This window comes from Caloenas nicobarica, chromosome 6, assembly GCF_036013445.1.
Source record: "Caloenas nicobarica isolate bCalNic1 chromosome 6, bCalNic1.hap1, whole genome shotgun sequence".
Classification (NCBI taxonomy): domain Eukaryota; kingdom Metazoa; phylum Chordata; class Aves; order Columbiformes; family Columbidae; genus Caloenas; species Caloenas nicobarica.
The window spans coordinates 5,077,191-5,102,813 of NC_088250.1; the positions used below are offsets into that span (position 1 = coordinate 5,077,191).

Sequence of the window (25,623 nt, forward strand, 5' to 3'; positions counted from 1 at the left end):
TGACACCAAATTATAAAAATAATGAGAAAAGATGGAAGTTTGTGATTATTTTGCAAAATAGAATGAGTAATGTGGACTATTTTGTAAAATGCAGAAATTGTTTATTCGAAGCTGTGGGGCTTTCAGTCTGCTCATAGGTCACCCGATCGGGCTAGGAAGAGGAAAGCTGATGATAACAGGATAGCCAGCCAGTTCTACTGTCAAGCTTCAGAGTGTTCTGGGATTCTGTTACCTCAAGGCAGTAGAATGCTGAAATACAGAATTTATTTGTAAATTATATGTATAAACAATTTTTACTGTCTTTTCCTAGTTTTATGAAACTAACCTTAACTGTTAGCCCACTACCTCAATTTTAACCATGATTTACATATGTGTGTATATATATGTACATATATAGACATATAAAAGTGCCCATATAAGAATTCATTCTGCATTCTCTGTGCAAGCTACAGAATAAATGGCCGTTATTCTGCTCTTCTGAGATTTCCAGCTTCACTTTGTAGCTAATACTATATACAACCTCTGTTGTGTGACAGTGTGGTCTCTGAAGGGGGAATCATAAAAAGACAGTTGGTGATTTCCAATCAGACTGTGTAAAAAGCTTTCATGTGCAGTTGTAATTAAGGCTGCGTAGGCAGTTCTTCTGGTAGGCAACATGTTGTGTGTCTGAGCTTGCAGCCTTAGATAGAACTTTTTTAGCTTTTGCTGAATGGGACAGTTGCATGAAACTCATCTTAAATTCTCAGAAGAGTACAGGCCTTTGCACTCACAGAGGACAACTCATAAAAAACAAATAGAAGGAAGAAGGTAAGGGATCATCTGCTTGTGAAAGATCAGATTAGTGTTTTACTGGTGGCTTTTACAGCTGTTTGCTAAGAACTGAAGACTGTGAAGATTGTAGAGGCTTGGGACCCAGCTTCTAGAGCAGAGAATGTACCTACAGGTTGAGGACTGTTTGCCTTTTGCTGACATTCTGCCATGTATGCATCTATTTTTATCTCCCCTTACCCACTGTCTCAATCCACTCTGCTCTGACCTATGTCCCTGACCATTTGTCCTTGCTTCTGTATCGTTCTGCTCTAATTGCAGCTTTTCTTCATCTTCCCTCTCCTCACTCACTGCTTAACTCATCATTCTTTTTTTTTTCTATCCATTCTTCTCACCTAGATCCCATCAGTCTTTTCTGTGTCCTCTGGTTCCTTCAGATACAAATGTACGCTCAAGGCACTGCTACTTTTTGTTGCTTGGTCTAAAGGAAGCAAGTGGGGAACACAAATGTCCTCTCTGTTCCTAATGCCCTTCAGGCTCTGGTGGCTGTTGCTGGCAATGGCCACAGGGGAGGTCATGTTCATGAGGTCCTGCCCTTCTTCCTCCCCACTTCACTTGCAAATTGCAAACTTTTCCTCAAAGTGCTGAAATAACTGTAGTTTCTTAATGCTTTATGAATTTATTTTCGTAATCATTGGGGACAAAATAGCAGAGTCACTTTTTTCCAGATTTCATCCTAAAGTGGACAGGATAACTTAAACCAGAGGATTTGGCTGGCGAAGTGACAGGCAAGAAAAGACAACATCAAACACCACGGTGCAGTGTTACCTGCAGGACAATCTGCAGTAAACTTGCCTCTTCGACAACTAGCAGAGTTTCAAACCAATGTATAATACATTAATTCTTGTATAATCTATCTGATTGAAGATTTAGGGAACAGTCTGAAGTCCACTGAAATTTCAGGTGTGTTCCAACACTGTCAGTAGGATTATAGCAGGGTTCTAAAAGAGGACACGAGATGATAGGATAGCCGTGCCAGAGCAGGTCGTGCCTTGCAGGAAAGGCTGGTGTGGCCGGTGGTCACAGTGCAGGAGTTTCCCTTATCAATCTGTGTCTGCAGCTTATAGCAGGAGCGTGGCAGAAAGAACAAGAACAGCAGAGTGTTGCACCTTGGGATCGTCTGCACGGAAAATGATCCCACAGGATGGTGGGGGTCAAAACCCTCCTCTTCCTTTCAGTTTGCATGTATTTATATCGAGCATCTGAGCCCAGTGACTTGAGAAGCTTATTTAGCTGAAACGTACTGATTTACACTTTTCTTTGTAAATGTCACTAACTAAAATGAGCTGGTAGCAAAATTCTGGTTTATTAATAATTAAGCATTATCAATGAAATTGTATGAAACATAAGCCATACATTTTTAAGGTAAGGTATAACATGTAAAAGTAGTTCCATTTTTTAAGTACGTTTATCTGTGCAGTCAGATATGGTCTTAAAACAGCTCACCAATAATCCTCTTAAATCTCTGTATTTCGAAACTGGAATTTATTAATTGGAGAAGTCTGTTCTGGTAGACAAGTGGTTGCTGTTCAGTAATCATAAATATTCCAGTGGCTTTGTTTTTATATTGAAGTCAGAAATGAGATTATTATCTTGTTGATTATCAGTGAAACTTTAGCTTGAATGTATCCTTTGCGGGTTTTTTTTACTAGGAAAAATAGCTGGTTTTCTGCATTCATAAGAACTGCCCCTGCTGGCATACTATGAAACAGTTTAAAAACTATTCCAGAGGCATGGAGGTGCCTTTGCGCCCAGCCATCTATCAGTTACTCTGTTACCAGATAGCCTCGTTCTCACAGGCACTGGATTTTCCTTTTTGTGTGCGTGTGTGTGTTAAAAATGAACATCACTTCTTTAGTCACTGACACTGTATAAAATTGGGTCAGATCCGAAAAGTGTTTTTTATCAGGACCCGTTTATTATTTAAAATAATTTTAGTAACTTTTCTATTAGCTGAACCAAATTGTTTTGTGTATTATCCTCTTCTGTTTAACTTTTGATTGAATTCTTCCCTATTTACAGTAAATAAAACCAATATTTCTTTTGTGTATTGAAAGAACAAACTGCTTTTTGTTGAACGCATGTGCACTATGAAATACTTTTTTTTTCTTCCCCCAAACATTTAACAACCAGGGAACATAGTAAGAAGAGGGATGTAAAAAAGTGGCCATTTAGTATTTCCTTCCTGAAGGACTGCATCACTATCAGTTAATCATTGTACATCTTGTGTGGGAGGAACAGCATTCTGTGGCTAGAAAGAAAGCAGCTTTAGAATTTTTCAAGGCTTCTGAAATTTATTCCAGATAAGTCACTTGCTGTGTTTTCACTCTTCTGTGCAATCATTTGATAAAATCCAGAGTAAGCCATAGCTCTGAGTCAGATACAGTAGCTCATTAGGCTGCTGTTGGAAGCCAGCCTTAAATGGCATTCATTTACCTTCCACTGGGTCACTCCTGTTGATTTGAGCCAGGTGTGACTTCAAAGGTAAGTCCAAATATGATACATTCTTCCAAATAGTGAAGAATTACCTTTTAATTATTGTTGTGGGATTTGTGCACTGCTTGTGTCTGTAAAGCTCACAATGTTCCTTTTCAGTCCAAGTCTTTAATATTCCTGTACTCTTTGTGTAGAAATTGCAGGAAGCAATTTTTAAACCTTTGTTTCCTTTTAGCTAATCTGATCTCCAAAAGCACCGATACAGGAAACATGTAACAGATGTGATTAAGTTAGGTCACTGCAGTAAATTTTAAAATTGAGGGCATGTACTTATTGTAGTGTCTGGGACTGGGCAGAAGGTTTTGTGATACTGACCTAACAGCCGAAAACTTTGATTTGTCACAGCTGCCCTGGCTCTTTCCTTTGCTGATCTCTGGCTGCTCCTTTTCCTTCCTTACATTAGCTGTCTGACAGTTTTCCAAACCCAGTTTCAGACATTTAAAATAGGAAAATTTCAATTGCTTGGTTTGGGGAGACCACAGTAGGAGGTAAGAACTGTTTTTGAAGGTTATTCCTGGAATGTTTAAACAAGAAGTGTGCGATATGCTGCAAAAGAACTGTTGGGTTTGTTTCATTTTGCCTTGAACTCAGATGCAATTAGCTTTACATCAAAGACTGCACAGTTGGAAAGTTTTGTACAGAGCAATTAAAATGTTACTCAAGCCTATTGTCAGTTTTCTTCCACCCTGTGTAAATAGAGCACTTAAGGCTCAATTATGAATATCTTATTCAGGTGTTCTCTTGCTCTCTTCAGAAAATTGCACAAATATATTTTGTGCTGCTTCTTTTTGTTGCTCTTTTTTCCTGTTCCACCCTTCCCCACTTTGTTGTTAAATAGCTTCTTGAGGATGTTGGAGAGATGCTTTGATGTTTGGAAAGCTTAATGGGAATACAGCTTTTATTTCAACTTTTGTTCCTTATATAATCCTTTGCTTTTGTCAAACATTTTTTTGTAAATTTAGCATTGACGTAACTGTAGGGAGTCTGGACTCTGATTAGCGACTGGTTCTAAATGCTCTCAGCTCATATTAAAATACCTACCACCTTTCAGGATCTCCATGAAAAAAGGCTTTTTCATTTTTTTTTCCTTCTCATTTTCTGTAGTCATAAAACATAAAGCATTCTTAGTTTTTTGCTTTAAGTTAAGGAATTATTCACCAATATCTTAGTGTCCTCAGTTGACAGTTCATTCACTAGATAGTGGACTAAGTCACAATGGAATTTACTCTCTAACACTAGGTTTTTATCTATAGTGGAAGTCAACATAGCACAATGCAGAGACCAACAGCTTTGTTCATTCTTACTGTTAAAGAAAAGTAAATGGAGATTGCTGAAATTGTCTAGAGACATCACCTTGTGTGTTGTCTGTATTCCTTGAATTGTTTGACTACCCTTCAGTTGCTTCACTTAATGTGAATAAAGTGGTTGGTTCTTATGTCTGTCTTACCGTAATCCTTTATCACAGGTCCTAGTGCCACCAATCTTATAATAGGCTCCATCGCTGGTGCCATCCTGGTAGCAGCTATTGTCCTTGGGGGGACAGGATGGGGCTTTAAGTAAGCAATGCCGCATGTCTTCTCTTCGGTGGCAATGGCGTTTCTAATTCTTGCTTACATCACAAAATTTTGAGTTCCTGCTACAAGATTTCTAAGTTAACTCCCCTGCCAACCTACAAACTGCTATAAAGAGAAATATTACACTGAACAAGAGGAGGAAATTTGATTTGAAACTAGTGGATGTCATCAGGGTGCAAAGTTGAAGAACAATAAAAGAATGAATTTAACTGTCATGAGTTCACCCTAACACTTAGGGAACAAGGTCTTTTTTTCACTTCTAACGAGTAGTGTTGCGCTCAGAAGTTGACTACAATGGTTAAAAACCCTCAAAGGGCTTCAGGGGTGTTTATTTTAAACACAGTTCTTTCAAAGTGATAAACTTTTTTATAATTAAAGACTATGTGTGTAAATGGTAAGTGGTGGCCGTAGCTGAGTAGTTTTGAGTAACAAATGTGTTGACACAGTTGACTCAGAAGTGCCAGAGCAAACTTTTGTTTGTGGTTACAGATTTTTTTTTAATTATTATTATCAACTCAAAATATTTTTTAAAAATTCAGGTTTAGAGAGAATGTCTTGAAATCTTGAACTGACTCCTAGAAAATGAAAACATTTCTCACCCTATTCTAGTTCAATGCTTTTTATAACTATGAAGGGTAACATACTAGTTATTTTGCTTGTGACTGTTAGAGTCTTGTACAAAAGTATTTAATTCTTGCCTTTTTTTGTAGTGTGATGTCTACATGCATTGTCCATATTTGGTAAAAAAGAGATAAATTTAGAATCAATGTTTTAAACCGTACAAATCACAGAAGTGTTAGGCACAGGAACAAGTAATTTCTCATGGTATTGAAGTTGCTATTTCTTTTCAATAATATGTAGCAAGATTAAGCTGTAATACAACAATAAACCATAATTCCTCAATCAGGTTTTTATAATAATTCAAAGAATATTTTATATGGCCTACATTCATTTTCTATGTCTGAGGTGAGAATTAAAAAAATTATTCCCTAATAGATTAAGAAGCCTAGCAAAGTAGAATGGAGTGATCAGGTCATATTTATCTGTTCATTCACTTACAAAGGTCAAATGCTGCTTCCCCTTGACGCCGCAGGAGCTGCAGAGCTGGGGGTTCAGTGGGTTCAGGGCTCCTCACCTGCTATAGGAAGAAAAGGTGAAATACAAAATATAGCAAAACATCTGTCTTTAAGCATAGGTGTATGATCGTCATAAGCCTTTTAAATTCCTGCTGATAGACTTATCTTGAGCTGCTGTATTTTTTTTTCTTACAGCTTCTTCTCAGTTAAATAAATTAAATCCACTTATTTGTACAATAAATACCCCTAGGTCAGCCTCCAGTACTTAGAAGTTACTACAGGGCAGCACTAAACAGTGTAATTTTAATTCAGTCCTATATATCTTTTGCATTGTGTCTCAGATGGCTGAGACTTGTATTTTCCATATTTATAAACAGTAAAATAATATTTATGCATTTTTGATTTATGTTGTTCAATTAAATCTATATTCAAGGGCAGAAATTCAAATGAGGTGTGTGTATTTTAGAATACGCAGCGAGAGGCATGGATTTGCATGTGGTGTTAACACAAGAAGGAACGGGGATTCTTTTCATTTGTATGATTGAAAAATTTCTTCTGTGTAAAGGCCTAGTCTGGGAATAACACTTTCTTACAGACCCTCTGTAATACTCGGAAATATTCTATAGTATTAACTAATACAAGTACATTTTTTCCACTGTATCCTACTATGTATTATAGGAGAGTTGTCTTTTAATCTAGATAAAGCATAGAAGCAATACACGAAGATTTCAGTTAGTTACAGAACTGAGGGGTTTTTTTCCCTGCACTTCACTGCGATGAGCTTTTTAAATAAATACAGCCAACTTTTCTGCAAGGCTCGCGTTAACATTTCTGTTAGAATTTTTTATTTGTTGAGAACACCACTGTACGCACATATAAAGCAACAACATAAGAAACAATGATATTGTGAGTTCCCATGGGAATTAACCAAGCTAGATTTTGTTGGAAATAGTGAATGACAGATTATACTTTTGGACTAGTTTTCTGCTATCAGAGGCATATGTCTTACTTACCAATTCGTATACTTTCCAGCCACAGAGTACTCATCCCTAAATAATACATTTGTATTGCAGAAGGTAATTTGTTGAAAAGACAGTACAAGTCTTTAAAGTATAAAAACTTTAGGCAGTTTCTTCCTCTTTTTAAGCCACCTTGTGCCTTAAGAGCCTTTGCTCTTTTCCAGCAGTGCTGGGGACGCCTGAGCCTGAGAACTTGCACCAACACAGATCTTTACGAAAATCCCTGTCTGTCTGGAACAACACAGTATTTAATTGATTGTTTATTTCTTCTTTGTGTTCCACATCTCCCAGACTACTCTCACAAGTTGTTCAGCTTTGCATCCTGGTATCATTCGTATGCCCAAATTTAGCTGTTCATTATCCCTATAGAGGATCTGTATTGGCAGTGTCTCTTGATGCTCTTATTCTCAAAAGAGCAAGATACAAATGTTTATTCTGTAGCAGAACCTCAAATCCACTGGCCTGGCCTAGCTCACAGCTTGAAGTGCATGTTTCTTCTGGGGGGTCAGTGGGAAACCGAAAAGGCTTTTTGGCTGGTGTACAAAAGAGGGCGAGCACATGTAGACCCTCTGATACTTTGCTTTAGATATATCTGGAGGGAGAGATGAGGATAATCAAGAGGATTTTAACTTTTCCTTTTTAAAGAAGTGATATGTTTAGTCTCTGCAAATACAAGAGAAGGTAGCTAATGCTTTACAAACTGGGAGATGTGATTTCTGTTTCACAGGTTATCAGATGTTCATATGAACATACGGTACTGTGGTGTCAAGTCCATATCAAACGTAAGCTGCAACTAAGCAAACTTTGTTCATGAACTGAGATGGGGGGTGGGGGGAGCTTGGAGGGGAAGTGTAAAAGAAAGCTTGATGAAAGTTTGGAGAAACAAAGTTAAAAAAAAATACAAAACCAAACAAACTTCCAGTTTCAAGAAGGAGTACTAGGTTAACTTTCTAATCAAGTTAATGTGTGGATAAGAATAGGAAATAAAAAAGTTAATTGACAATTTGAGGGGGCACAGAGCCTCATGACACATTTCAGGTGGCTTAGAGTGAAAGGCTGTGGGTGGAAACCTTGTTAAGAAGTAGCTTTTCCTTTAGCTGAGCTTTGCGTAGTACCTGTAAAGCTGGTGCTGTTCAGACTGCAGTAGGGGAGTCCTACATATTGCTGCCTGAACGCTGCTGGGGAAGGAACAGACGCTCGTGAAGTGTGAAGTCTGCTTTGATGTGGCAAGACTGCAAGATTTCGAGATACAGTGTTTAAGGTAGGACTGATGTAGGAAGGAGGTTTTGACCATTATGGTAGTTCTTCTATGCACTGGCTAGAATCACAGTCTCAGCACCCTGTGCTCACTTTTTTTTCTAGCATATATTCACTTACTTTTGCAAAGCTACTGCAGTAATATAAGTCATTTAAATGCTTTTGTTGCTGAATTTAACAGTATTAAAGCAATTTTTGGTAATAAAACACCGCTGCTAAGAGGCAATGCTAGTAAGAGTGATGTGGAAATGCATATGAAAAGCTGCTGCTTGTTATATCAGAATGCAAAAGGGGTTGCCAGAGAAGAGTTGATGACAGGCACAATTCTGGTTCCAGCAACTGTTTTTTAGCTGAGGAGCTGCAGGGTTTGCTCTCCCTTTAATGGAAGATTAATGAACAGACCCAAGACTTACCCAGTCCATACAGATGCCAGGTTTTTAACTGGTATGTGTAGATGCATTTAGACCTCAACATTTTCTGCACGATAAGGCAGTAGAATGCCAATGGCATCTTGGTGAGGAAGAAGGATTGGGTCCATTACCAGCATTTCCATAAAGCCTCTATCGTGACCTAAATACAGTCATTGCTACACAAACATCAGCATCAGAATTGAACATGTGAGGTATTTTCTCACTTTTTTCCCAAACTACTAGAATAAATGGCAGGTCAATGTCTTATTTTAAACTGCTAATTTTAGTCCCTGATTTTGTTAATTTGAATCAGTTTTGTAGCAAAAGGTCATTTATTTAATCTCTTCTTCAAAATTTGAACTATGCTTTAGGAAGGCCTGTGAACACATTAGTTAGTTGAAGTTGTTATAATACTGGTTTTGGATAAATCTTTAAGTACTTAAGTAAAGCTTTATATTTAAGTGATCACAGATAAAGGCATAGATTTGCAATTAATCTAATCACATTTCTAATTAGCTGCAAAAAAAATCTGCAGATAATTGCAGCAAGGTATTTTTTTATATACATCAGCCTTTTATATACAAACAGCCTTGTTTTGAAACTACTTTTCAGAAATATTTTTCATTTGTAAAGATGACCATGTCACAGAGGCAGTGATGTGCTGTAGAATGGTGTGGGATTTTGATCCAGAATCACCTCTAATTTTGTTTCTGTTAGAGACATTTTTTTCTGGTTGAATTACAGACCCAAAGGCTGACCCTGGTTATTTAAAGAGGTATTAAAACATTAAATGCACAAAGAAGTTAATGTTCTAAGATCTTCCCAGCTGGGAAACAGCATCATTCTCCTATGTGTCCTTCCACAGAGGACTCTTCTGCCCCTGCCTTTATAATTTTACTGGAGCATACTGGAAGGAACCTTGTACTGCTATAATACACAGCTATCAAGAGGTGCAGATATCCAGGACCTGATACTCGCCTACTTTCCTTTTTATTGTCATTTTCTTGGGGAAGAGAGAGACTGGTTCTATCTGTCGATTTAAGTAAGACTACTGTCTTCATTTTAATATTAAAATGAAGTCTTCATTTTAATATTAAAATGGTTGGTAATTCGGGATGAAGTTGTCAGAGCACGTTGGAGAATCAGAGTTGAATTCCAGTTCCTGCAGAATAAGACATGACTGTGCTCACAGCAGAGATGCGCTGGGCTCCTCCTAATGCTTTGCCCGTGTGTACCATGTTCTCTTATTGACACTACACCTGATGTTCCATATTTCAGAGACTATTTCAGGCTTTTAAGTTAAATATTCTTTTAGTTCTTCACTCTTTCTTTCTCATACAACACTGTTAGCAGAATATCCTAAGTGAAGAAAGGTAGTGGTTTGATTAGTATCTTGTTCCCTGTAGTGCGTACTAGGCAATGAGTAAATTGATGGTTTGGACAGATGGCAGAACGCGTGGCGAGGGCACAGCATTGCCTGTTGTCCCATAGCCTGGCTGCTGGGCGAGCTAAAGTCCTCACTGGAACACTGCACTGGTGGAGATCAGGTTAGAAAACACCTGATAGGATAAAAGTCACGAGAGTTTTCTTCTAAGAGTTGTACTGGGAAGCTAGCATAGTTCCTGGCCTCTGTACCTTGTACTTTATAAGACTTATAAAGTCCATTTCTTTAATGAAAATAAGCTCAGATAACAGAATGTAATTCAGTGTACGTTTAATGACTTGTCCTCCTCAAGTGAACAGGAGTATGGCACTTTCTGCAGGGTAGGAAGGCAAGTTGCGTCACCTGGATTTTTTTATATGCATTGATGATTTGTTTTAAGGAGACTGACTAATTAGTTGCTCATGGGTAGCATTTGAATTCAAGTATGCTAGACAGTACATAAGGGGGGGGCGGAGGGGGAAGAGAAGCAGACATGTCCTTTCCCTATTGAAACTGGCATGATGAGCAGACACAATGCAGGTTTTAACTCACATTTAACAAAATTACTTTATATTCGTACTTCCGATCTTGCAGCTCTTCAGGTTGGCCTGAAAATATAAATTTGCTTATCTCAAATTTACCTGTAGTACAGAGGAGGATATTGAGGTAATGTCAGCCTAATTCAAAAGGAGCATTAGTACAGTACTAATATACAGAAAATTATTGAAAGATGAGCATCGTGATCTTTCAGAAACCAGCAATTCTGAAGCATTCACCTTGCAAAAATGCAGGCTCTGGTACCCAAGAACAAAACAAAGGATACACAACAAGTACCTAGAAATCTTCTAAAAAAATAAGTTGCCTTTGCTTACATCCATCAGTCTCTTCCATCACCAGGCAAACTTTGTGCATACTACATTTCTAAATACTTAGCAGGGGTAGTAGTTAGCAGGGCGGCAGAAAATAGAAAATCCTGGGCTTGGTATGTAGCTTTAGGGAATTTATGAATTCCTGTTCTGTATTCTTTGCATGTCAGTTTGGTGGCAGTAGTGGTGTGTATGCCCAATGTTAAAACTAAATGCATGAGCCCCTTGCTTGATGCCCCACATAAAGCCAGATACTGGGGAGGTTGCACCTAACTTTTGTTGTTGCTTCCTGCTGTCTTGCTGTTTGACATAGGATATCAGTATCGCAGGAGACTGGATCTCACCAACCAGCTTGCTATCCACTGCTAACATTAAATTCTAATCACAAAATTTACAAAACGGTCCAGTCTCCTTCGAATGCAATGTCTTTGCTCTATTTTGCACCTCACTAAGATTCACAGCAGTTACGGTCAGTAGTGCGGTAAGAGCTCACAGAGGCACTCACTCTTTTGTCACATTGCAATACTTAAACTAAATTCTGGTGTAGCCAGAAATGGGCACTTGCTCGGAGAATTCAAGTCTCCATCTGCTTCTGTATTATATTTCCAGTACTGGCAGTTCTGACTCATTCGCTTTAGGTACGTGCATGCTTTCTTGGCCTGCTAGACACACATGGCACTGTGAGCTGAAAGTTTCTACAAATTCAGAGCACCACTTGAACTACTACAGAAATAATTGAATTCTGTATGCCAGCATGATCTTGAAACTGCATAAGGAAACTAATACTTGATAGTATGCTACAGAAAACATGCAACCAAATTCCTTAAATTGTTGTACCTTAGAGACATTATTTGTCAGACTGTCTCAACGTGAGCCTTTTACTTTACTATGGCCTTGGCAATGGCGTTGTTCCTGTTACATGTAACTAATGCCTTGCATTTTTCTCTTTTCATTTCCTTTTGATGCAACCTGGAAGAAATGTCAAAAAACGAAGGTTCGATCCAACTCAACAAGGCCCTATCTGAAGAAATGCGACTCAAAAGCTGCTTCTTGCACTACTGGATTTTGGGTATGGTGTCTTTGCTGTAGCTGCACAGGAACTAAATCAGTAAGGAAGAACATGAAAAATAGTAACTATAAATACACGGTTGGGATGTTAGGATTTGAGGTGGTAGAAGACTGTCCTTTGTGGAGATAAGTTTGAAATACTTCATTCACCTTTCTCTTGTTAACATAAACTGACAAGTGTTACAAGCAAACTGTTTCAAAATCAGGTGGTTTCTTTTCTTTCCTCCAACAAAGGAGGAGACACACAGACCAAGTGCAATAAGAGAACTGTTCCAAACCAAAAAAATAGAAGATTTTTTTCCCCAGCCTGCTGGCACTCTAACTTCACTTGAGTTCGCATGACTTCCTTTTTCTTATCCAACTCCAGTGGCATGAGGAGCTAATTTTGGAAGGGTAACCTGCATGGCTCACATACAACCAACCAAGCTGACCCCAGGCAGAATCTGCAGCCCAACAAACACAAACCTCTGGGAAGCTGATTCCAGGCTCCGAGAGCCTTTCCAGCCAGGCAGCGCGTTCTGCCGCTGGACTGCGCAGTTCCCTGCACGGGGAGCCCACTGTCCACCTTGTTTTGGTCTCCTGGGCCAGGAGGCTGTTGGGTTTGGAAGCTATCAAGTGATGGATGTAAATCTTCCAAGAAGGAAAAAGTGTAAATATGGAAATAAGATTTTGATGTATCATTTTCACAGATTATATATAAATATATATATGAGAGAAAAGGATTTCCATATAAAAAGGTTCTATTCTTTATGTAAATCTATTTTTGATGTTGGGTTTGGTTTTGGGTTTTTTTGTTCCCTTTTCTTTTCTGTAGCATGTTGTACAGCAGATGTTCTGGGCTTGCTCAAAAAAGACAGATAACAGCATGCAGATGCAGGGAGTTCTGATGCCAAACAGATGTGATCTAAAGTTTGTATGCTTTAAACCAAAAACTATTAAAATGTATAAATGCATATCTATGTATTGACTACAAGTCTGGATTACTTTTTTTGGCTGTTATACAGATTTTCCATAACATAATGTAAGATAACTGACACCCTCTCAAACTAATCACAGAAGTGCCAAGCTTTTTTTTTTTTTAAAACTATAGCTATTTTTTTTTCCCCTGTCTAGATCCTGTGAACTAAAGACTTAAGCCTTAAATTACTCACAAAATGTTAAAAGCTTGGAACAAATGATTCTTATCTTGCCTTGTGCCCACCCACCCGAACTGGCTCATAAGGGTGACTGACATGTGTAACTCACTCCCTGGATCTCCTGATGCATCTTGCTCTTCAAAGTATAATGCAAAATTAATACTCTGACCCTTGGCTATCGAGAGCTAGTTACCACCACAGAGTGCACAAAATCCCATGAAATTTAATTACTTTTAGATACATCTTGTGTACAAACAGATTTTTGCAGAGAAGTGCTGGGCAGCACTTTTCCCCTAGGAAGGTATGAAGGTGTCTAGTTCAGGCCTCCCTTAAAGTATCAGGCTGTATGGTCTGGCTCATCCCTTTCATCTTGATTTAAAACTTAGGTAACTCAGTTTATGTAAGTGAAATGACCTCAACATTTCATTGCTGCACCTGATAATCAGAATTTAAAACTTTTGTGATTTGGCTTTAATCTAAAGGTTGGCTATTAGTCACAACAGAAATCCAGTTACACTGCTTACTGTGTCTTTGTTCAGTGGAAATCCATTTTCTGAGTTAGCTTTAAGAGCCAAATCATTAAGAAAATGCTGCAGATTTCCTGTGACTTACAAAATCTCATTTGAATTATATTTCTTATAATGGTCAATCCAACAGTCTCACAAGAAAACTGCAATGTATTGTTTTGGTTGACAGTTATTATTAAATGTTTTTAAACAGCTTTAACATAATCACATTAACACTTACTATGTGATGAGTTAAAGGTGCTGCACACAGGTAATATACATTGATATATATTATAAATCTTATTCTGAAAAAATCCTGCCTGGCTTCAAGCAGAATGAAGTTAGTGACAAAACTTTTATGGCAAACCAAAAATACTGGCACCTGTGTTATTGTACTTTAAAAAGTACTTTGCTTGGGAACATAATCCTGAACTTTGTTTGGCTTCTGCTTCCAAAGCAACTGTAACCCACAACAGAAACTCGAGTGGTTACCAAAAATGAAAATAAGTAAAATCAACTGGATATACATAAACTACCTGTGCAGTAAACCTTTGAGAAGCATTTCACAAACAACGTTGTTAGTGGGTGATGTGATGTTTTAAATCAGACCACAGTGGTCCCCAACTACTATGTACATATGTTCAGTGCTGGAGTAACTTTTTTATTTACACCAGCAGTTTCATAGGAATTATGATTTCTTGACTGAATTTACGTTCCCCACGCATCAGCCATTGTGTGTATGTGAAGAACACATTTGTTTTCTGCCTTGTGTGCACACAACACAAGTGAACAACGCAGCTCAGAGTAGGTACAGGCTGAGGTGGCAGACAGAGAACTGGTTTTGGTAGGTGTTGATGTGCTACATCCCACCTTTGCTGTGCTTTAGGAAGTACACATGCATTTAGTGTTAATTTGTTCATCACAAGGCAACATCAAAAGATGACCTGGTCAGCACTGCCTCCATTTCATCCACTATACATTTGCTCCATTATTTATCTATTCATCTGGACAAGAAACTGTGGTAACTGTGTAGCTTGTTCCAGTTTGCTGCATGATCTCACTGATTTGAGCTGATCCTCCTAACGGAGATTTCGCCTGGGCAAATTCACAGCTGTATAGGTGCATGTTAAAAGAAGCAGATTACTTAAGACTGGAGTTTAACCAATTTTCCTTTACTATGCAAAGATGGGTATTGCACAACCAAATTTAAGACAAATGTCTGAGGAAATGCCATAGAATAGTTGAAGTTATGTTTTAAGCCTAATCAGTCATGGTTTATATTCATTATTGCTTCCACTGTTACTCTTTTAATAATGATTTGTAATTATTTTTTAAGTGCACAACTTGATGTTATAAATCCATTTTTGTTTGAAGTTAATACTCATTCATATCTTGTTGGCTGCTAATGAATGGAAATTCAATAGTCCTTGTTCTGCATCTTAGCAAGATGAGTATTAAAAATGTCATGAACATGGAATGGAGTAGTTTTTCTTTTTCAATCATTTTTTCCTTATTTATCTCTCCATTTTATTTACTTTCTGTGTTCGGGGTATCACCACCTTTATAGTAGTGGAAATGGCCTGGAGTTTTCTTTAACTGAAGGTGTCAGGCTGTGTCCCTCGCAGCGAGGCTGGGTCCCGGAGGACGTTTCACGTCCGCTTTCGGACGTGCTGGGACCAGCACCCGGCCCTGGGCTGAGCACACACCGGGGGGTTACTGGGATTGCTCTAGTGCCACCTGCTGCCTTCAGAGAGTTGAACGAGACCTGTACGTGTGTGTTAGTTTGAGGGAAGCCTTTTGCAGTTCAAAAATCTGGATAATTACAAAAAGTCTAAAATGATGTAATTATTTTAAAAATATCTTGAAGGCCTCAACCAAATAATATGGTCATTGTAATGGCTTACTGAATGAAACTTAGTCTGGGAAAAAAAAAAAACCAACAAAACAAAAAAACCAACCAACCAAAAAAAAAAAAAAAAAAGGAAACTAACTCTAGTGAAGCCAGCCTAGGAAAACTAAATGCATGCATGACACAGTTCCCAAATAACTACCCATGTTTTTTGCTTTCTCCAACTCCAGACAGGGAAACGAAACACACCTTTGCCTTAATATCATCTCTCAAGGCTATGTATCAATTCATGTTTCTCATGTAGAGCTACAGCGTGAAGGAACACTGCCATTAACGGATCCACTATCATCATCTTTTATTTCCTGTCATTTGACTATAGGAGGATTTCTCTGTAACCTCAATATGAACATGCAATATTTTGGCTATAATTATAGTAGACAGTCATTCCTAAAATAGGAGTTAAGCCCTTCGCAGTATATGAATACAAAAGCAATATCTAGATAGATGCCTGTCTGCTTCCGATTTTACAAGAAAAATTCTTAAAATTGTTTTCAGAAAACCTTTACAAGTACAGCACGAAATACTGAAGAGTGATCTTGCTGGGGCACTTACTATTGAGAACAAAACCAACACAGCATGACAGCAAGTCATGTTGTACAAACCTGGAAAAAAAAAACCCCACAACTTACTACTACAGATCCCTACCCACAGGAGCTGAAAAATTAGTTTAACATGAATCATCCATCAGAAATACAATAGAGACTGTTTAGGTGCCCTCAGAAAGCTTGAAGAAAAAAATTACCTAAGTAACCAGGAATTTTACTAGTAGTGATACTCAAACCAATGCTATTGAAAGCAAAAGGTCACAAAAAACTACCTTAGAGCTGCACATACTGTAATTCAGTTCAGAGATTTATTCTTCAGAACTCGGCAAGCACGACAGTACATCTTTGCATTTTTGCAGGTTTCTGGAATAAGTTCTTTAGTGGAAGTGTGTAATGCAAGGACTCCACGTCAGACCAGCATAGACATTCGCTTCACACGTATTATTTCTGAGCAACCACAAACTGCTGAAGGTGGCAAAATTCAGAACGCTCTCATTTACAGAAACCAAATAATTGAGTGTCAGTCTCTTTTAAAATAAAATTATAAACAAGAACAAAGAGCTTGGTTTTGTCACAAGTCACAGGACACCCCTCATCTTCACCAGTAATAGCATAAGAGGCTTCAGGGTGGCACTGTGAGCCAGCACAAGAATTTCCCCACCAAAGCTGGTAACTCAGATCATGAGGGAACTAACCATGTCTCCCGGCAGTCCCCACACAGAGGTGCTGGCCCAGCACCAGGACACGGTCCTTTTCAGGATACACACTGTTGGGTGACACCTAACTGTGAAGAGGCAGAAACCAGAACAAATCTGGTGCAAGTCCAGTTCTCAGATTTCATAAGCACAACACTGCACCACTTAAATTCTTTACCTATTCATATTTCGTATGTTGACAGATTTCCTGTCAGCAGAGCAAATACACGCTTTTGGGACTGTGAAGCAATCGGTTTTCACCTGCACTACCTACGTCTTTGCCTGTTGCTTGAAGCCCTGTAGATACCCAGGGAAGTACAGGCCATTACAGCCATGTCTTGAACTGAGGGCCATGGTGTGAACCTACAACATGCCCATTCATTACAGACGGGTAATGTTGTGGTTCCAGAACATCAGGTTTGCCTCTTCTGTGGAAAGGAAGTGTCCCCACACAGAAACATGGTGCTTTGCTGCAGCCTAACCTGGACAGCGTCCAGCTAAATAATGACACAAGCAAAGCGTACTTTTGATTGCTTTCCTATCTCCAGCTAAGATGACGGCTGGTTTCTTCTCAAGCATGAAAAGCATCTAGACACCTCAAACCTAGTGCTATTTGTGCAAGCATTAATTTAAGAGAAATTAAAAAATTGTAACTTAACTGTCCATAGCACTGAAGTTTGGCAGAGCCTGACTATCAGCCTTAGCACAGTCACACAAGGTACGATTCCACTCATCTCTTCAGCTTACAGAAACAGAGATGTTTCTCTTCCTAATAAGAATCTCTTCCCAAAATGCAACTTAGAGCAGTCTAGTTTGCTCCAAAACACACCAATAACTACACAATTAGAGAATGACTGTACAGAAATTGCTGTAGTAGTGCTCGTGGTCACGTTAAGCAGTCTCAATCAGCACTGTCCAAGAGCAAGTTCAAGTTAATTTTAAAATACAAGGACCACAGTCTAAGCCTCCATACTCTATTCATATATTTATGTAGGCATTTGACATATTCGGACCATCTGTTTCCGCCCCAGGTCTATTCCCTGATGAAAATGCCTCAATCTAAGTAAGGGTGGCACAACAATGAAATCGGATGGATGCAAAGTGCTCGAGCAAGGCTGTTTGCTTTGGAGTCGGTCATTTCTCCCCAATTTCTTTTCAGGCACATCTGAACTCTGTATTGCTATTGCAAGACTCGCTCTGTTATGAAGTTACTATTACAGATATTGTTAACGATTACATAGTTTACAGACAACACATGCTTCACTAGGATTTCTGTGTAATGAGAAAGCAGTTCCAAGAAATTGGAACTATTATAGTGCCCTCCACCATTCAGTGTAAAAACTTAAGGAAATTAAAGATTTTAAGTTCTCCTTTGTTTACAGAGGAGGCCCTGAACTCAAGACTCAGAAATGCCTCAATTCACAGGAAAAAAATAAACAATTCCCTTACACAGCAGGATCCTGACCACGGGCTGTTGGATCAGAGGGCTGGACAGGCAGGTAAAAGATTCAGGTCCCATTATATTTTGCTCTGGTTTTCCATCCTCTGGTTTGGGTGGGTATTTTTCACTTCAAACATCAGATCTCTAGAACAGGAACCATCCCAGAGAGCTCTGATTTTAGGCAGAGCTGGTTGTCTGGTATGACAACCCTACACATAACCATTCAAAAATATTATAATTCTTCATGAAATATGCTGCTCTTTAGGAATACCTCATTAAGAATAGAAGAGGAGAGAAAGGACCTTGTTAAATCAAACTATGGTCTCTCCAGAAGCTCTGATTTAAGGATAAACTTACTAAATAGAATTTCCACTCCAGTATCACCTTTGTAGCATCTCCTTTGAGAACAGGTTTCAAAAGGTACATTTGTGAAAGAAAAATGGGCATTTCAAAGGCTGAGTGGTCTGAGCTAATAAAAAATAAAGAATAAAAATTAAAAACATTTTTAAAAATGCTTTATGTGCCTCTATCACACTGTTCCTTACTGAAAATGTATGGGGTTTGTCTGGTCCAAGTGTACTACTTCACTTGGAAAGACCATTCAAGAAGGCAGATCTCTCTGTCAGTAAGTCATGCACAAACTACATATCGACACTTGAGGCGAACACGCTCAAAGCCCTTTTCTCCCTAGAGCTGCAGGAAAGAAACAGCCTTTGAGCAAGAACAGGGAGGAGAGGCCATGTCACAACCCTGCTCACCTTCAAGGAAGAGCACACTGTGAAAGAGTTGTTCCCCGTAAGATTTGGCTGTAGCACACTGGGAGAAATGCATCCCATAATAGGCTTGCTTTCTTAGGTGTTAACAGCAGTTTTATGAATGCGTGTTTCACTGAATCGCTCTTTTACATACCCAGGGTGACTCTCAGCTCTGCCTGCAGTGCCTGAAGGTGAGAAGGGTTTGGTTATTGCCTGGGAGTACTTGTGGAAGGGGAGGGGGCGAGGGGGGTGGGAAATCAGGAAGAACCAATTACTTTATTCTTGAGCACAGAGATATCAGTGCAGCACTCAAACGGTAATGAATCCCTTTGTTCAAAAACTCATGGTTGTCTGGATATAAATATCCCAGATGCCACTGAAATTAATCAGAAGCTCTCTAAAAACCGCACTGAATGGTTAAAGTGAGACGACCTGCCCACAGGACATGAACAGTTATCTTTTAATGTATTACATTAATCAGTTTGGGGTTTTTTATTTTCTTGCAGTGTTTCAGTCTGGATAGAAACATGGAAGGTCGGTTCATAGTCACATTCTTTACAGAGGTCATTTGCACTTATAGTGCCACCTGTTACCAAGTTACATTTTCAAAAATATATATTAATTTTTTAACCAACATTGCTTAGTTTGCACTTGTAAAACACCTGCTCCAAACGTCTTTTCAAAGCTTGTGTTAAATACATTTGCCACAAAAAATGTTACCTCTTTAACGAATAAAATCAGTGTCAATGATGAAGCCACTTCAAACTTCTGACTAACGGCACCTAAATTTACTCTTGAGAAAAACTCCAAATATGCCCCTGGTGGCAGAATTGCTCGCATATGACAACTAGTAGACAAGGAGAGATAAGAAAACTTCTTCACTAAAGAAAGACAGAACAGTTCTAATAAGGAACTGCAGTTTCTCACGCCTTCTAGTGGAAGCAGAAAGCTGCGGAGATAAAAAAGAACACACACTCACCCCATTTACACTAAGGCCAAAATACACCAGCGATTCAAAAGGCCTTAATAAACAAGGTCCCTACACGCTGCTGAAATGGGATGAGAAGATCTAGCAATAAGAATTAAACCTCTAAGCGCTAAGACCTAGAGATCTGCCACACAGTAGTAAAACCAGAACAGGAATACGACCCATTTGATGACAAGCAGGGAAACAAAACATACTGCATGGCTTGCATGCCACAAAAATAATCACCTAACATCAGGTTTATCAAAAAGAGATTAGAACTAGAAATCCTGTAAAAAATTAGATGGGCTTTGGCCTGATTTTCTTATATGAAACTAACTGCAGCACCAGCCCCCAGCAAAGATCTGTACAGACGTTTCTCCGAGTACAAAAGCAACTACCAGTTAGTAGTAACTGGCAAAACCCAATGATACTCCAGACAAATACCACAAATGCTTGCTCATAACTCAAGCTGTGTTCTAAACTTAAGTGTCACAAAAATCTATGCATTCAAATCGTCTATAAATTAAACAGGAAATTAGGCTTCACATTCTAGGCATTAACAGCAATGAGAACATTGCCTTTTAAAGTTACAGGCAAGGACAATAGCTTAGAATCATAGAATGAATCATAGAATAGCTTGCTATAGCATGCACCAGGAAAGAAATACCAGAATGTTGCAGTTTATCACTGACTAGAGTTTAGCCAAAGAAGGTAACCAGTTGGAGGCACCAGCAAGCTCTGTTAGGTGAGATACTGAAGCCTTTTGACAATGGTGTTTCTATATGTTCTCACGGGGCCAAACAACAGCCGGCAACCAAGATCGGCTCTTGCTACCTCATGAAGACAGATTGAGGTAACTTGGTTTGTTGGGCCTGGTAAAGAGGTGGCTAAGGGATGATCTAAAAAACAACCAGAACTTCCCTTCAAAGAATTGCAAAGATAACAGAGCCAAAATCTTCTTAGGAGAGACATACAGGGGGTAATAGCCACAAATTAGGAAACTCAAGCTAGATAGGAAAAAAATTTCCACCAGGAGTCCAGCCACAGCTGACTTCATCTAGTGTTGCTTCAAGCAGCAGTTTGAACTCCAGGCCTCCATAGGACTGTTTTCACAAACAATTCTCAAATTCCATGAAACTCAAGAGCGCACAGAAGCACATCCTGGCAGAGGAAAGCAGCAGGAGCAGAGCACCACAAAGCCTGGTAAATCATCAGGGGCTGGCAGCCACAGGGTCCAGCTCCTGACCCAGAACTACCCTTCTCCTGCCTGTCCAACATCATCTTCTAGCTCCATGAAGGTGTTTCAGGTCATCACCAACAGTGTATAGCACTGAAGATTTCTATATTTAAGCAAGTCTATTTCTCCACACTTAGAACTGGTTAAGCTATTGTCCACTGACTTTCCTGCTGGCCATTTCAACAGAGAATAGATCCAGAGGGTTGTTTAGAGCAGTGTGGGGTCAAACACTTTGTGGCTGCAGATTCAATCCACCAGGAAAAAAAAAAAAAAATCCAAACCAACAAAATATTGAAGACTTAACATCAAAAGTGTAAAAGAAAAAAAGTTTTGATACCGGGACTTTGATATAGAGTACTTATCAAGAGTTACACAAGCCATCCTGGATGCAGGAGTATGGGTGTGATCAAAACATTTGGTGAAGAATTTGCTTAATTTTGGCCCTATTTCTACTTACAAAACATCAGTTTCCTGCTAATTCGATACAGATTGCTCACTATCCTATACGATTTCTTAGTGGGTTTTTTTTCCCCCTCAATACTCTATTTTTCAAACAAGTTCTGCGTTCAGAGGCTTTCATTGTTTTTTACTAGGCAGTGGTGTAACTCTGAGTCCACTCGGATTCCCAACTCAAAGCCCACATTTATCATTTTAAAAATTAATAAAAAATACCCACAAACAGACTTTGGAACAAGCATAAGTATTTCATTTCCAAGAAGCTCTTAGGTATATTTGTCATGGAGCCAATTTTAAGTATAGTTTAATCTCCTGCTTAAAAGAGAATTTGCAAAGGTATAAATGGGAGTCACATTCTCTGCTTTGCCTATGTGGATTTTGATGAAAAATCAAGTCTCTGCCATGTACTACAAATTTAGTTTTGCCTTTGCTGTCAGCCAGATTTCAGACAAGGCTGGGGTAATTTGTAACCCAATTCAGCAAAACAGAAACTTTCAGCTAAGAATGTCTCTGAAGTATTTTCTGGGTTAAGGCTTAAACAGGCTTCTTTCATCATACAGATCACTGTACGAAGCTTAACACTGGGTTCAGGAGTGGCTGCTTATGGAGGTACAGGCAAGCACTAAGTACCAATGTCACTTTTTTCTGTTTGCAAATGCTTAACTAGCCCAAGCAATCATAAGCCATTGCCTCGTATCTGCTGATGTTAAACCACATTTGGGGGTCTCCAGGGAGCAAATGCAGGAAGCAATGCTGCATATAGGTGTTCATGCCTTAAAACTATTCAAGATACAAATACCAATGAGATGGCCTCCTACTTTTCTCTCTTCCCATCCCCTACTCCTATAGCCTGATCATTTTAACATTTGCTTGTGGTTTATTTTTATGTTTTTCCTGGAAGAAATAACATCATTTCTGTAGCATTACGTGATCTGAAATCTCTTATCTAGGAGTTAAAGAATCAACTTTTTGGATAAAAATTTCCTTTTGCAAATGACTCTCTTCATATAGCCCAACTAAATTAAATTCATTCATAAGATATGGAGACCCACTGAAGATGTGAACATTGGCTGTCAGGGGAATAATACATTGTGCAGTGCAATGAAAGAAAGATTATTGATAGCCTAAAAAGGGCACAGAAAGCTTTACTGAGGGAGAGCACATGGAACTGAATGAGATGGCAAATCTTGCTATGTTTCTTCTCCACTAGGAGGTTAAGGTGATGAATCCAATCATCAAAAACCTCTTTCCCAGAAATAGAATGTGAGTGCTCTGGTTCAGAGGGAACAGAGTGTAGTAGGCTCAGGAAGTATTTGTGGAGCCAAGTATTCTATCCATAGCAGTATCTCCCTTGAGCAGTGTCTCCCATTTCCCTGAGAACCCCTGGTTCAGCACCCTTGAGTCTACCAGAAGGATTCTGAGTGGAATGAAACGAATGATGTTCTTGATCCAAAACCAGATAAAGTGCTCCCCCCAGAAGGGGACTCTATTAAATAAACTCACTTCTTAACAATGAATCCAGAAAGGTTCCAGGTCTGCAAGCCAAGGGGACTCCAGATAGCACACAGGCCAAGAATCAGCTCCTACAGAGCAGATTTTTTTAGGAAAAAAATGCACTTCAGGATCATTTTAGCCCTAGAACCAGGGAGAAGAAAGTCTACTGGAATAGTGTGTATTTGATAGCACAGAGAAGAAATATTGAAGATCCTACATGCAAGGAGAGGCTTCCTCCTGCCACATTGCAAGGGCTCCTTGCAAGGCATTGCACGGGCTCCTTGCAAGGCATTGCACTCTCCAGTTCCTCTTGAGGTCTGTTTCAGCAGCTGGTGCTCACTGTTCCCCAATTCCCAACTTCTTGGGAAATGGAAATTTAGCAAATTTGCCAAAGTCCTACAATAAAGTTACCTACATTGGTTCTAGTCAGATGTCCTCTCGCTCCTAAAAAGTACTTTTCACTTTTGTTAAAAAGTAACATTACTTACACAAAATACACTTTCACATGGATTGCTCACTGAGAAGAAAAACAAAAGAACGACAGCGTTTATTGTCATAGATGCATTGTAGGACCATGGGTTAGGAAAGGAACACTATTCTCCATGTACATGGACTGGACGCACATTTTGGAGGGTGCACAGCCCTCCAAGGTAGCTCTCTTTTACTTAAAGTTGTGTGAGTTGAGCTGCGCTGAGCAGCTCAGCCCCATTGCTGCAGTTAATGCCTTTACTGGCTTTCTTCTGAGACTCTGCTTTTCTCAGGGTCTCTGCTTCAGTTCCCAGGAGAGCTGGACGCGCTGCTGTCTGGCCTGAGCGCTAGCGAGCAAATAGCTCTAGTCGTGCCACACAGATTCCTGCTCTGGGGTGGAGGGACCTCCAGCAGCCAAGCACAGCAAAGCAACATGCCTGGGGGCTGAGCTAGGTCCGGACAACTTGAGCTCCAAGGAGGGGACTTGCTTTCTACCCTTGCCCCCCCTCCCCCGCTGCAGCACAGCTAGGAGAGGGAGCAAGGGGAGGGCTGCAGCTTTCCCAGGTGCCCAGGTCTGGTACTGTTCCACGGCCCCAGCGCACAGAGGCAACGCTGCTGCTAAGCTGGCCCCCAGGAGCGGGGAGGGATAGGGATAGGAGGATATGCGGGGTAGAGGAGCGGAGCACGCTTGCAGCGGGGGCAGCTCCGCAAAGGGAGAGAGTGAGCGCCGGGCGGCCGGGAGCAGCGGCCGGAGCCCCGGGGGTGGGGGCTTCTCACCCGAGCCCTGACGTAAAAACTAAGCGGGGCTGCCCGCTCCGGCTTCTTAAGGAGCGTAGCGGTGGCGGCGGGCGCGGAGAGCCCTGCCCGGCCCGCCCTGCACGCCGGAGCACCGAGGTAAGGGCTGGGGCTGCGGGCGGGGGCGGCGGAGCGGAGCGGGCGGGCCGGGCGCGGGGCCGGGGGGCCGAGCGGCGGCGCTGCCCGGGGCCGAGCGGCGCGGACCCGCCGAGCTCCCAGCGGACGCTCCGCAAACGCCGCCCAGGCGGGGACCCGCCGCTCCCTGAGACCGGCCGCGGCAGCTTTAGGGTCTAGGCGGGAGTGACTGGTGATAGTGAATGGGCTAATTAACTTTTTCAATTATTATTGTAAGGCACTATTCATGAGAGGGAGTGGAACGGCGGGTTAAATTGCTAGGAGAATTAAAAGTCAGAGCCAGAAGGTGTAATTAGTGCACACACACAAACTTCAATTTATGGACAGAGAGACCTAAATATTGAAGGGCAAAGGAGGGAAACAGATGGAAACATTAACCACAAGCACAGGTAAAACATTAACAAAAAAAGTCCTGGACCTTGTAGAAGACTAACAGCAAAATGCTGCCTGACTTTGACCAGAACATAAGGACTGGTGATCTTGGCTACTGGTCCTGACCAATACCATTCACAGCACACCTTAAATGGCGCCCAGCCTCATATTAATGTCCTGCCAGCTCCCAGCCCAGGGGAGTCCCTTTGCTTACACCTCTGAAAAATCCAGGACGCTCGCCTTGTCTTAGCCAGTTTTGTAACTTAGAAAGTTTCCAAAGGGTCGAGGGGGCAGAGAAAGCAAAGCAACCAGTTCAGTTGATACCCACGGCAAAACAGATAGCTCCTGCCCAAATGACAGAACCACCCTTAAAAGCCAATTTTAGTACTACTGCTTTATTTGAATTATCTGTTGTTGGTGAGATTTTTGGTTTGGTGGTGTATTTTCTTATTATTTATTTTTTATTCCGGTGGTCATATCTGAGATTACTGAATTGTTTTAAAAACTAGAGGCTTGATAAACAAAGTTAATTATGTCCCTTGAAAAAGTCTCAGTAAACAGATAGATACATGCATATCGCATAGCATATATGCACAGGTGTCTGCTGCCCAGTGGAAAGGCTCTGATGCACAAACAAGTAAGAATGGAGTAGTGACTCACAGGATGTCTTCGGTTTTGCTTCTACGAAAGCAATC

The 25,623-nt window shown here is 40.1% G+C and overlaps 1 protein-coding gene across 2 annotated transcripts in view; it reads left to right on the forward strand.

The window, feature by feature from the left end:
* ADAM23 (ADAM metallopeptidase domain 23) overlaps positions 1–15,011 on the forward strand; it is a 72,032-nt gene extending 57,021 nt beyond the window's left edge. The window contains exons 25-26 of one of the 2 annotated variants that reach the window (XM_065637132.1): positions 4,790–4,880; positions 11,926–15,011. In XM_065637132.1, the coding sequence (XP_065493204.1) occupies positions 4,790–4,880; positions 11,926–11,974 (140 nt within the window). In that variant the 3' untranslated portion in view covers positions 11,975–15,011. The remainder of the gene's footprint in view (positions 1–4,789; positions 4,881–11,925) is intronic. The other variant, XM_065637133.1, reaches the window with a different exon arrangement.
* Positions 15,012–25,623: the final 10,612 nt, after the last annotated feature.